General features: G+C 46.8%; 1 protein-coding gene across 12 annotated transcripts in view; it reads left to right on the forward strand.

Moving 5' to 3' along the window:
- The window catches only part of CACNA1D (calcium voltage-gated channel subunit alpha1 D), a 429,655-nt gene that overhangs the window by 261,512 nt on the left and 154,016 nt on the right, over nt 1-14,127 (forward strand). For 8 of the 12 annotated variants that reach the window (XM_045051474.1, XM_045051433.1, XM_019822894.3 and 5 more), the window contains exon 4: nt 12,005-12,144. In XM_045051474.1, the coding sequence (XP_044907409.1) occupies nt 12,005-12,144 (140 nt within the window). Of the gene's footprint in view, nt 1-12,004; nt 12,145-13,496; nt 13,611-14,127 lie in introns of all 12 variants that reach the window. The other 4 variants (XM_045051390.1, XM_045051405.1, XM_045051417.1 and 1 more) reach the window with 1 other exon arrangement.

Here is a 14,127-nt window from a genome sequence, read left to right on the forward strand (position 1 = left end):
CTTCCAGCGTGGAGTGGGTCTGCAGAAAATCCGTTCTGCTTAGTCATTGACTGTGTATTGATTTCCACTTCAAGGCCACGGTTGGGTGGTGCCTGGTTTTTAAGCCACCCATGTCTTTTAAATTAACTTAATTTTACTCTCTAATTCTAAAATAATGGTGAATTATAGGCATGGGGTTATTAATCTTCTGGGTGAATGGGTTACATACTTTATCTCAATTATAGACTCCATGCTTTATGTATTTTTAAACTTTGATTCATAAATTTATTCTGAAAGAAATGATCTATGTTCTCTGCACATTCACTGGGAAACAGCTGACTGTGAATTAGGGTTGTTCATCGCCAAATGTGGTTTTTATGGCGGAAGGTAACAGCTGAAGAGCTGAGTGCTGCCTGTTCCCCACTGCCCCACAGACATCTGCTGTTTTGCCTTCACAGTGAAGGGAGGGGGGTAACATGGGTGTAGGAAGGTGTAGGAACAGGTGTAGATGAGGCAGCTTTCTCCCTCAAGGTGGAGCCCGTGCTAACCAGAGCAGGCCCACCTGGAAGAGATGTCTACACTGTGCATGTGTGGACCTGCAAGGTTCGCTGGGAGTTAGACCACTGTCCCAGGGCTAACTTAGTAAGTAGTTAGCACTTGCTCTATGCCAAGCCCTGTGCCTTTCCTGGGTGGCGGCCAGGGCTGTGCAGGGGCACATTACATAGACACAACAATGAAAGGAGCCAACGTCCATGGAGTGTGCTACATGCAGACCCTGGTTCTTGTGTTTTACACGTGTTGCCTCATGTACACTCAATGAGCATCCTGGGCAGTGTCTGCCCTCACTCCATTTTATGATGAAGAAGCTGTGTCGAGGAGGAAGGTAAAGTCACATTATAATGTGTAAGTGGCAGAGCCAGAACTTGCACCGGGGCTTTTTGCCTCCCCTGTAGGAGATGAAAGTACTTCCGGGTGACTGTACACTTCTTATGTGGGAGCAGCCTCACCCCAGGTACCAACACCAACCAATTAGCAGCCGGGACCTCCAAGGCACATTCTTATGGTGTCTTGGTTGCCTGGGTGCCCCTAAGATGAGAACGTCCTCTTGTGACTTAGGCAGAACAGCACAGAAGAGCAGGGAAGATTGGGCAGGTGCAGGATGGCGTGAAGGTGGGCGTGGTCAGAACTCCTCACACCAGAGGGCACAATTGCTGCTGCTGTGGCCCATGGCCAGAAGTAACTCGGTGTCTGTGACCCTTGCGTGTGGATGGGAGTGGTGATCGCTTCTTTGCCTGTCTTACCCCATAGCTTGGAGGGTCAGCTGAGGTAAGACACTGGAAGGTGTTTCCTCAGTTCCAGGCGTGGCATCACATGTGCATGTTGACAGGGACGCGAGCGAGCATCAGGGGAACAAGACAAGATTCTGTCTGTAACTCAGATGTCAGGGAATTTAACCACATGCAGAATTGAAAAGCTTGTCCTTAGCCGTGTTAATGGAGAAAAGAAATGACTGTCTTCTTGTCAAATGAAAATGTTTGGTTTTAAGCTTACTCAGTTCCTGCCATTTTGAAATGTTTGCTCATTTCTTTGTTCATAGCCAAGGAGATGGACGTGTTGGAGCACTGGCTCATGCCATGCAAACTAACCAATGCTAAGAATGTGGCTTTTCTAGAATGATGGGAGTTTGGCAGCTATGACATGACCCAGGCCCCTTACATCCCAGGGAGGCAGCGGGTTGTTTTGATGAGCCCTACACAGGACACATACTCTTCCTGCCATCCTCCTTGACCCAAGCTGTCAGAATGGGATATAAAGGCCAACACAGGTTGGAAAGAAAGCAAAACTATATCTCCAAGTAGGAGAAGGTGAAAGGGATTCTAGCCTGGGTGGTACAGCTGCTGTCACTGCACCCTGATGGTGAGACAGGGTGTTGGCCCAGGGACTCAGCAATGCAGCCTTGGGATTATGATGACTCTTCTCTTTCTTCTTTGTGGTGGATGCCATCACACTGTCTTTTGAGGCTCAGTCTTCTTCTTGGGATGGTGGGAGAACCTGCAGAGGTAAATACAGTGGTTCTTGCCCATAGGTACTGAAAATCTACAAATAGTACAAGATAACACATCAATGAGTTCTCCTTCCCAACCAGACCGGGACCTGGAAACAGGGCAGTGCCCTGCCCTTCTCTGTTCTATTTCGTGGCCTCAAGAGTATATGAAGCTTCCTAGCCTTCCCTGACATGGTGAGCAGGATTGAGGTAAACAGAAGTGCTTTGGGTCACAGAGAAGAGCAGTCACAAAGACCAGAGGTTCTAGTGAGTATGAAGTATGTGCAGGATGTTATGGGAACTGATGGATTGGAGCAGAGGAGGAGGAAGGGGATGGGGTAGAGTGGGGGCCCTGTACCCTGTGGGGTAACAGATACCAGATGGTTGTTGGTAGGTAGACCACAGACAGATTGTAGAGGTCCTTGAGGATGCCATATGGAGGAATTTAGGTGTGACACAGTCCTATACTTAAAAAAATTTTTTTAATGTTTATTTTTGAGAGAGAGAATGATGGAGCACAAGCAGGGGAAGGGCAGAGAGAGAGGGAGACAGAGGATCTGAAGCAGACTCCAGACTCTGAGCTATCAGCAGAGAGCCAGATGTAGGGCTTGAACTCATGAACTGTGAGATCATGACCTGAGCCAAAGTTAGCCACTTAACTGATGGAGCCAGTCAGGCACTCCTGGATGTGACATAGTCCTATACTTTTATTTATTTTTTTTTCAACGTTTATTTATTTTTGGGACAGAGAGAGACAGAGCATGAACGGGGGAGGGGCAGAGAGAGAGGGAGACACAGAATCTGAAACAGGCTCCAGGCTCCGAGCCATCAGCCCAGAACCCGACGCGGGGCTCGAACTCATGGACCGTGAGATCGTGACCTGGCTGAAGTCGGACACTTAACCGACTGCGCCACCTAGGCGCCCCAGTCCTATACTTTTAAAGAAGCTTTCCCAAATGCTCTAGACACAATTAGTGGCTCCATGCCCTCTGTTTCTACACAGGAGATCCTAGTACTCTACTTTGGCTTTGACTGTCATGTGCTATGTCTTGAAATTAAAAAAAAATTTTTTTAATGTTTGTTTATTTTTGAGAGAGAGAGAGAGCAAGGGAGGGAGGGACAGAGAGAGAGGGAGACACAGAATCTGAAGCAGGCTCCAGGCTCTGAGCTGTCAGCACAGAGCCCAATGCGGGGCTTGAACTCACGAGCCATGAGATCATGACCTGAGCTGAAGTCAGATGCTTAACTGACTGAGCCACCCAGGTGCCCCTGTCTTGAAATTTTTATACATGCCTATGATGTCCTTCTTTAGGACACAAACATCTTAGCCATCTTTGACTCTGCAGTGCTCAGGAATGTGCCTGGTATAGAGTAGATACCCTATGAATGTTGAATTGAATTGAAATAGGGTGCTAGAACTGCCAAGCATGGTAGGGTGGAGGTGGGCAGAACCTTGGCGTTGGAACTGGGTGAGGAAGTGCATGCCTGCCAACTACAGAATGTACCCACTACCAAGGGGACTCACAGTTCAGGTCCCAGCATGGGCGGGATGGGAAGCAAGGCAAGTGTGAGGCATCAAGTTTATAGGAAGGAATGTGCAGGAAACCAGTTGGAATTGAAGACAGCAACAGAGAATGGATGGGTTTAAAGGAATAAATTTGGAAGACCCAACCTAGATGAAGTTCCAGAGGCAACGGCTTGCAGGGCTTATGGGTCCTATATATAGAAAATCATCCCTAAGCCTGTGGGTCAAAGGGACTCCTCAAAGGAGTTAAATCTCTTGAGAAATGAGTGCCTGAAGTTTCTCTTAGATGCTTTAACTTTTAGGGAAGCAAAGTGACCCTGTAGGATCACTATGTAGTTAGCTAGGGTATTTTTGTTTGTAATTGACCAAAAACCCAACCCAAACTTGCTCAGTGAATTGGCTTTTATAACTGTGAAAAGCCCAAGGCCGGAGAGGAGAATTTTGGCTTCAGGTTCAACTTGATTCAGGGACTCTCACAAAGGCATCAGAGCCAGATGCTTGGCCTCTGAGATTCTCTTTCTGTTTGACTCTCTCCCCATTTTTTTGGCTTGGCTTTTCTTGTTGCTTGTGGTTCATTCTGTGTCCTGGTGACTCCAGGCCTCCCGCCTCTCAGAGCCAAGTCTGTGCCAATGACAGAACGTTTTGCCTGGCTGCTGAAGTGAAAATCCCAGGTGTTGCTCTCATTGGACCTGGTTGGTATGTGCGGTCACATGCCTGTCCCTGAATCAGTAGCCTGGGCCACATGCCAACTCCTGTAGCTCCTGCACTGAGAGTAGAAAAGGAGCACTTCTCAGAGGAAGGACAGGGTGCTGTTATTACCCCAGCAGTTTCCTGGGTGGTAGGAGCCATGTGTAGCTAGGTGTGGCCTCAAAGCAGCAACTGGCACTGCTCTGCCAGTGAGTGAGGAAGCCGCTTCCAGAGAGAATGCCCGGTCAGCCTCCTCCACCCCAGGTGTGATGCTGCTCTCCTCCTACAAACAAGATTTTTTGACGCTGGTCTCTATGGCGGGGTCAGCTAGGCCATCCAGCTGGCTTCCTCCATTTGTTCTCACCGGGCAAGGGTCCTCCCTGTCTGGCTGCGCATGGGTTCACTGGATCTTCAGAGAGTTTCTAGAGCCTTCTGTGAGGATGGCACCTCCCAGCCACTGAGAGAGCTGCCTCGTGTCTGTCTTCATTTCGGAGGGCCTTTGATGGTGGGGTGCGGGGCAATTTGCGAAACTTTTCCCCACCTTCCACTTAATCTGATTGTCACCATAGCCTGGGTGGGTGGAGTGAGGACAGTTGCTCCTGTCTACAGATGAGGAAGCAGAGAAGCCCAGGGGCAGATGACTCAACCAGGGTGACTCAGCTGTAGAGACTGGCATTGGACTCAGGGGACACAAACGTCATCTAAAATTTGTACTTTTAAACCAAAGGTGAAGAAAAATGAAGGCAACCGGTCTATTGCAGCCAGTTTCTTCTTGTAAACAGGGCATTAAACTACCTCCGTTGGAGGCCAGAGGTACATACTTCATTAATACCTGCAGAGGAGAACATTACCTCCTAAGTGGCCCCGAGCCGAGGCCTGCCTGCTGACCGCTGTCCCGCGGCTCACCCACTGCCCTTTTACTAGAGGTGGAATTGCTTACGGAAACTGTAACCACCTTCCCACAGGCTCCCCACTGTCCCATCCTGCCATGTTCATGGCAGCTTGCGGGAGCGTCCCTTGGCAAGCCTGGCCTGGATGTGCTGCAGTGACCTCAGTGACCCAGCCCCTGGACAGCACAGCTGCTGCCTTTGGTTGGCCAATTTCCCCGGGGATATCTGGGCCTTGCAGAACCTTGCTGTGAAGCCAAGGTCCAGATTTTGCTCCTTAGGTGGTAGAGAACTGTAGTTTTAGAGCTGGAAGAGACCGTCTGGTTCAGTCTGCTGGTTCTCCAGGTGAGAGAGAGCCCTGTAGCCTGGCCCATGAGGCCTCGTGTCCCCACCCTCGCCTGTCCCTCACCCCTGTGCTCTCGTCACCCTTGAATGATTAGCCTTTGCATGTGCTCCTTACTCTGACTGGAAGAGCCCGGCCTGGCCTATTAGAGCAGGAAAAACTGCGGTTATGGAGAAGAGCTTTTCCCTAACTTTTAGTTATGGACGTTTCTCCTGGAATAGGGCAAAGCCAAGGGGGCCCTGAGATTATTGCTATGGACTGGATGCTGCTGCCCCCTTCCCTCTGCCCCTCCTCCAAATTCATATGTTGAAATTCTAACTCCCAATGTGATGGTATTAGGAGGTGGGGCCTTTGGGGGGGGTGGTTAGGTCGTGAGGGCAGAGCCCCCATGAATGGGATTAGTGCCCTTATAAGAAGAGGTAGAAGGGCACCTGAGTGGTTCAGTTGGTTAAGCATCCAACTTCGGCTCAGGTCATGATTTCACCATTCATGAGTTCTAGCCCTGCACTGGGCTCTGTGCTGATAGCTCAGAGCCTGGAGCCTGCTTCAGATTCTGTGTCTCCCTCTCTCTCTGCCCTCCCCTGTTCACACTCTGTCTCTCTCCTAAAAATAAATAAACATTTTAAAAAAATAAAGAAGGGGTAGAGAGAGATCTCTTTCCACATACACACACAGAGGAAAGGCCAGATGAGGACATAACAGAAAGTCAGCCTTCTGCAAGGTAGGGAGAGAGCTCTCATCAGGCACCAGATTAGCTGGCGCCTTGGTCCCTGACTTCCAGTCTCCAGAACTATGAGGGATCTCTGCTGCTTTTTTAATGTTTGTTTATTTTTGAGAGAGACCAAGACAGTGCACGAGTCAGGAAAGAACAGAGAGAGAGGGAGATACAGAATCCAAAGCAGGCTCCAGGCTCTGAGTTGTTGATAAACCCGGAGCCCAATGAGGGTCTCGAGCTGCGAGATCATGACCTGAGCTGAAGTTGGTCACTTATCTGACTGAGGGACACCCCATGAGGGACCTCTGCTGCTTAAAGCCCCCTGGTATATGATATGTTGTTATGGTAGCCTGAGCAGACTAAAACAATTATGGAACTTCTTAGGGAGGGATGGTGAATAATGTTGGGTCAAAACCTCTCATTTTGCTCATTTATTCATTTATAAATATTGAGTATTTTTATGGCAAGCCTTGGGAATACAATGATGCATGAAATAGAAATAGTCTCTGATCTTATAGAAATTCATTTATTGGAGGGACAAACATTAAAGATATAACATTAAAATTTTGGTTGTGAATAGGGCCATGAAGATGTATAATGGGCCATGACGACATCTAACAGTGGGCCCCCAGTTTGGGGAGGTCAGCAAAGGTTTCTCTGAGAGAGTGTTATTTCAGCCGAGGCTTGGAGTACAAGTAGAGCTTAGCCTGATGAAAAAGTGAGATGGGGGAACCATTCTAGAAAGAGGGAACAGGGCGTGGGCCTGAAGTGGTGGCTGAGCCAGGGCTGGCAGAAAACAGATGCTGTGGCTGCGAGCCCTGTGTTTTTTCCGCTGCCCCAGGCTGGGCTTGTTCTAGTCCTGTATTGGTTGTGTACTCACTCTGGAGAGGGGACTTTCCACACGTGAGGGTGCGCATCCCAGAAGGGGAAGCAGGGTGGCTCCTCGCATGGAGGGCTGGGTTCTCGTGGAAGAGAAGAAAGCTGGAAGAGGAAGCTAGGGAAGGAAGGTTGAGGAATTTACCTGGGGGTGCAGGTCAGGATTGAAAGGGAGGGCAAGATGAGACATCAGGATCAGTTGTTGACTCAGCAGTGTGACCATTTCTTCCAAGCTTGTTCTAGAAAGGGTTAATGGCAACTTAGAGACATAGCTTCATTGTTTCCCTTTTTGGTACATATGCTAGGATCACAAAACCTCATGTTTTCCTAGCCCCCTTTAAGTCTGGTTTTCTTGCTCTATTCCTTCTCTTCTTTTTCTTCTCTACTTCCTGTTGAGTACCTTATGTATGATACTCTAGTATGGTGCTGGGTGCTGAGATTACAAAGTCAGTAAGAGATGACCCCTGCCAATAGAGAGCCTGGGACCCACAGAGTGAGAGGAGTGGTGTGCAAAGGAGCAGCAGCTACTATCAGGGTGTCAGCCAAGAGAGCCTTGCCAAAGATTTGGGACCATGTGGATGGATGACCCAAGCAAAGAGTTGACCCTTACCTGCCTCATCAAGCCCTTGTTACCTTCGGATAGCAGGTTGGGAACTCTGTGAAGATACACATCAGGCTTTCTGAGGAGGACCCAGGTGCCCAGGGATGGATGGGTGAGTGGATGGATGGATGGGTGGGTGGATGTTCATACTACAGTACTAGTGAAAGGGTCCCTGAGAACAGGAAAGGAGAGACCCAGGTGTAATTAAGGATCCTGGCATCTCCCACCCATTGCTAGTTGACAGTTTCAGTTTCTCAAAGTCCTGTGTATGGTTTACTGGTGTAGAGACCCTTCTGCAGGGTGAAGCTTCAGTGTTCAAAGAAGATCTATCAGGTTTCTGAATTAGATTTGGAACCTTTATTTCTGGTGGCTTGTGGTCTCATGGGTGACTTTCATCCATACATAGGGTGGTGTCTGGTTAAGAGGAATTGGTGGTGCTTAGTTTTTTTTTTTAATTTTTTAAATGTTTGTTTATTTTTGAGAGAGACAGAGTGTGAGTAGGGGAAGGGCAGAGAGAGAGGGAGACACAGAATCCGAAGCAGGCTCCAGGCTCTGAGCTGTCAGCACAGAGCTGGACATGCGGCTCAAACTCACAAACTGTGAGATCATGACCTGAGCCAAAGTTGGACTCTTAACCTACTGAGCCACCCAGGCACCCCTAAATTTTTTTATTTTTATTTTTTAAAAAAAAAATTTTTTTTTTCAACGTTTATTTATTTTTGGGACAGAGAGAGAGCATGAACGGGGGAGGGGCAGAGAGAGAGGGAGACACAGAATCGGAAACAGGCTCCAGGCTCTGAGCCATCAGCCCAGAGCCCGACGCGGGGCTCGAACTCACGGACCGCGAGATCGTGACCTGGCTGAAGTCGGACGCTTAACCGACTGCGCCACCCAGGCGCCCCACCCCTAAATTTTTTTAATTAAAAAAATTTTTTTTAATTTTAGAGAGAAAGAGGCACAAATAGGAGAGGGTCAGAGAGAAAGTGAGAGAGAGAGAGAGAGAGAGAGAGAATCTTAAGCAGGCTCCATGCTCAGTGCAGAGCCTGACGTGGGGCTTGATCCCAAGACCCTGGGATCATGACCTGAGCTGAAATGAAAAGTCCAACACTCAACCAGGCACCCCACTGGTGGTTTTTTAAAAGGAGATTGGGCTGCTTTTGCCCACCCAGGATCCCATGCCAGCGAGAAGAATCCTGCCGGTGGCTGGGTGGCATGTGGCCCTGCCTGGCAAATGAGGGGAGACTGGGGTGCAGAAATCATTTTATCTTTCTGTTTAGCCTGAGGCTGTTAGCTTTTATGAAGCAGCCCTGCCCCCAGGATACCTCCTTTCATGTCTAGTTCTGGAGGGTTCCTGCTTGCCTCTTCCTCAGTCATCCCATTCCTCTGTGCTTCCCTCTGTCTGGGCCACAGACTCCATATCTTCTCTATGCAACATCTGATTGGGTCCCTTCCACTGAGTGTATATTCCCACCTTGCCCAGTTAGGAACCTGACCTTCCTGGTGGACTTCCTTTTCAAATTACCAGCTCAACCTTCTTTTCTCAAATGAACAATTCTTTTGTGATGTAAATAGTTACCTCTCCTTCCCATGATTGCTGTTTTGCAAAAGTTTTTTTTATATTGCATTTGCTTACTGTGGAGGTGTATTTGTTTTATAGGAGTCCTTTTAAATGGCTGGGGATGAGAACGACACTGGCTTCTAACAAACTGGTCTAGTATGCTCTCCAGGCTGTGATGGTTCAGTTGGCATCATGGTAGAGTCTCTGTAATAAAGAATCACATTAAAGCAAAGTTATATTTCCTACAATCAGTTCCATCAAGTAATGCACTAAGGATTTTTGGAAAGAGAAACCTAATTCTTTAAAAGGAGAGAGAGGAGGACAAGAGAAGAGGATATAAAAGAACCCTAAACAATTCAGTTATACTAATGACTCTTGTATTATTATAGCAATATTACTTACAAATAAAAGCCAAAGAGGAAAAACAAGCTGTGTTTGCTCGATGTACTCTCTGTTCCCTGCCTTGTTTTTCTGCTCTAAAGTATAGCACTGTGTTGACGTAGGGATGTAACTGCTATGAATATTGATGGCAGCAAAAGCCTTTTTTCTCTGTCTGGCCTAGTAAATAAAGCAGAAGGGATAAAAAGGGAAGAGGAATTGTAAAACCAGCGTGCTGTTTTTAGCTTATCTTGTTCGCGTAGAATTCTAAGTCTTGAAAACATATTGACAATCTACATTTGGTGGTCAGGGTCTAATTTGAGTACAGTGAATTGGTATTTTCAGGGATTTTTGCTTCTGGTTCAAGTAACAGAATTGCTTTCTCCTTTTAGCTCTCATAGCTGTCACTGCCCCCATTGAAGCCTTCTGGGATCTCTCCTCCCTAGCCAGGAGCAAAGTTGGTCCTGGTGTGAGGCTCACAGGGAATATGGAGAGTAAAGAAGGGAGTTGCTGGAAGTTTGGAGGCTCACGTGTGTCTGGAGGGCACGACTGTGTAGAAGGAGAAGGGTCCTGGTCAAGGAGGGTTCTGGCGGTCTGGTGAAGGGTATTGGGTACGTGGGATGAGCTAGGCTGAGGATGGGACCAGTTGAGAGTTCTGGGGGCAGCATGGGTATGGAGGTTGGGGTGAGTGAGGTTCTATACATTGAAAACACACTGACTCTGACTAACTCACATCACAAAAGAGTTTATTAGACCTCTCTGATGGTGTTCAAGGATAAAAGGGAGCTCTGGAGGACAGGTTAAGGACAACAGAGACCCGGGAGGGAAGAACTGATGAACTGGCTTTTTGCAAGACCAGCGGGAAGTCAGGAATGAGGGTGAAGGCTGGAGTCCAGCAGTGGTTGGACGGTGGCTCTGGTGGTAAAGAGGGAGGATGTGGGGCGAAACGTGGGGAAGGTCAGGCCAGGTGACAGAGGGGTAGCACTTTGGTAGCAGGGCGGCTTAGCCCACCTAGTAGTGGTCACATACAGCAAAGCAAAGTCCTGGTGAAGGAGGAATGAACTAGTTAGTCCCTTGGCCTTGTCAGAGTGCTCAAGATGTACAAATGCTCCTTCAGTTACCTGTCTTGGGACATTCTCAGTGTTTATGTTTGAAACCTTCCCTTCCCCACCAGACTAAACCTTTAGGGGACCGTGGTGGAGCCATTTTTCTAATCCTGGCTCCTGGTATGGGGTCTGTTATGTAGAATAGGTGCTCACTGAGTGTTTCCTGAGCCAAATTTATTTGACCTCTTGCACTGGGCATCTTAATAAGTGAATTCCATGACTTCCATTTTCCTAAGGTATTGCTTACTTTCCTCAGGTCCCACAGGGTAGAATTAATATTTGTGGAGGACTTTATGGCCCACGTGGAAGAGTTTTAATTGCTGATGGTTTTTCATTGAGTTATTAAGTAGCCTCTTGCCAGGGAATGCCTCTTATAAAATTAATTGCACACATCCCAGTGGGTTGGTATTTCTATTAAAGCTGAAGCTGCATAAAGAAAACCTTTATAAAAGAGGAAAGGAGTCAACATTTTTAGACCTGCTGATGGATGTGTTCTCTGGACTCACAGAGTTGCATGAATTGGAATGGGAAGGATTCTAAGAGTCACCTAGCCTGAGGGCTGAATCTCAGAGATCTGGGCAGCCAGATGGGAATGGCTGCCGGGGCTGGTAGGAGGGAAGGACACAGAGGCTGAACCCAGGCTCCCTGGGACGGTGTATGGTGACCACTTGGCAGTGTCAGCTGGGAGAGGCCACATGCCAGTATGCAGGCAGGGGATTTGCCATCCTGAATATGCTCCCCTTCTGTGCTGGTGAGGAAGCTTAGGTCCAGAGGAGAGGAGGCACTTGCCAAGGTCACCTTGCTGCTCTGAGACAAAGAGGACCCTGGATTAGAAATCAGGTGTAAACCCAAGAGGAAGAGAGAGGGTCAAAGCAGATGCACCTTCCTTTCGTCCAAAGGACATTCTGTTCAAAGCCACTGTTGAGATCTTTGTTGTACCCTTGTGCTTTTCTGGGCCTAATTTGGCAATCTCAGGAGGAAAACATGCTGCATTTTGCAAATGTGTGCAAATAACAAACATGCCCGTTATGTCCTAGGCAGACTCATTGCACACGCATCAGGGCAGGTGGCAAAATGCAGTCATGCAGCCTGGAATGAAAAGTGTTTTACACTTAGCTGCTTATGAGAAATTCAGTGTTAGAATTAAAACGCTTTCCTGGCACAGGTGCTGTGTTAATGGTGCCATTTCTCATAATAAAACTTTGCTTGGAGAAAATGCTTATATCTCAGAGATATTGAATCTAATTCCTGTCTCTTTTTCTTCTTCTCTCCACGCCCCCCCCCCCTTTTTGTTTCTCTTTACAGGAAAAAGTAGAATATGCCTTCCTGATTATTTTTACAGTCGAGACATTTTTGAAGATTATAGCATATGGATTATTGCTACATCCTAATGCTTATGTTAGGAATGGATGGAATTTACTGGATTTTGTTATAGTAATAGTAGGGTAAGTCCCTTTTATTTTGGGGAAATGTTTGGAAGATGGGAGGCATGGAGCAATGAAAAACACAGTCTTTTGAGGGAACATGGTTGCTCCTCTCTGCCAGCAATTGTGGCCGGAACCTGCCGGGAGTGTTTTGGAGTGATGCTGGTGATGGGTGATGCTGCTATCTGCCTCTGGGAAGAGACCAGTTTGAATCCCCTCATTGTTTTTACTTCCCTTCCAGTAATGTATTAAAGAAGGAAGTTGAAGCTCTTGATTTAAGAGGGTTTCATTTTACAAGGCCTTGGGTCTTCACAAACAGGCCAGCCATGCTAGTGGTTAGACTCAAATGAGTGGAACTCTTATACTTAGCACTCTGTTAGTTTAAAAAAAACACAAAACACTAAAACAGTAATAAATCCTTCATAGAAGTGAGATACTCTGCTATTTAACATCCCTTGAGTAAAGCTATTAATTTTTTTTTTGCTGACTGGTGGGAAAAACTTTGGCATGCTACCATCCATTTGAAATAACAAAACAAGTGTCTGAATAATATCAGGTATCTGGCATGAAATGAAATAAGCTGGAAAATGCAGAGAAAGTAGGCATTATTCTGAAATCCTGTCACAGGAAGAGACACACCAACAGTTTTAGTTAAAGGAGGGTATTAAAAAACAGTGGCCTGTGTTGTGTTATTCTGATCCTTCCACACCTGGAAATTTTGCCAGCAAGAGGAAAAACCGAATCTGTGTCAGAGGAGTGCTAGGCCTTTGGACCAAATACCCAGGTAGGAAAAGAAGATCTATCCCTTCATAGAGTCTTCATTATCTAGCAGTAAAGTGGGTTGCTCCTAAAATTATATTTGGTCCTACAGAGAGATCGTTAAATGACCTCTCTGTTTTCATCTCCATAACTTTGTTCAACTGCCTTTTGAAATTGAGCAAAGTAATTTTTCTTGTGGGTTGTTTTTTTAACTCATGAATACTTTGGCTTTCCATGGGAGACAGCTGGATGTTAGGAGAGTGGGATAAATTTTAAGCCTGCTCTTTCAAACCTAGGAAGTTCAAATGGGATCCAAAATGGTGGCCCAGTGGGATAATTAGACTTAAGGGAAAAAAATTTCAGCTTTTGCAAAAACCACCACAGTACATGGTGCCTACAGTATTACCACAAAGGTAGTGCAGCTAAAGTGAACAAGTAGTAGGTATGTCCGTACCTTCCTGTATTTGGTGAACTCTAATAAGGAATGGCAAGCAGGAGCCTTGCAAGACTCTTGGTTCTGGAACAATCTCACTGTGCCTCTTCTGACCCAGGACTTTCTGTTCAGCTACAGGATGGAGATGCTTAGCTCCGTTTCTTTTATCCTTACCCTACAGTTACCTCAGCTTTCTACCTGGAGATATTTTTCAGACTATAGAAGAGCACAAAGACATGGAACTGAACAGAGGATGGTGGTCTCATTGCATTGAGGAGACAGAGACAAGAATCCAGTAAGGCCAGTGGGGCTGAAATTTGACAGGTGTAGCATGGGAGGAGAAGGGAAAGGGCTTTTCAGGGAAAGAGCTCCATAAATATGCTTTGGAGTCCTCTTGAGCTTTGCCTGAAGTGTAATCTACACTTACAGGGAGTGAGAATCCATGAGGCCAGTCAAATAATGCTGTTAGGGAGAAAAAGAAAAGCTGGAGACTATAAGCTGAATAATAACTAGAGCTCACACAGGTCTGGGAGATGTTCAAGTTATGACCAGCAAGAATGGAAGGACCTCAATAGACACCCTGGACTGTCATTAGAGAGCCCAGAATGGCCATTAGTAGCAGGGGTTGGGAAAATATGGCCAACAGGACAAATTCAGCCTGCCACAAATTTTTGTAAATAAAGTTTTATTGTAACATAGTCACACGTGTTTGTTTACACAGTTGAATTGAGTAGTTTAGGTCCACAAAGCCTGAACTACTTACTCTCTGGCCCCTTACAGAACAGTTTTGCCAACCCCTGCTATAGAGTAAT

This window comes from Felis catus, chromosome A2, assembly GCF_018350175.1.
Source record: "Felis catus isolate Fca126 chromosome A2, F.catus_Fca126_mat1.0, whole genome shotgun sequence".
Classification (NCBI taxonomy): domain Eukaryota; kingdom Metazoa; phylum Chordata; class Mammalia; order Carnivora; family Felidae; genus Felis; species Felis catus.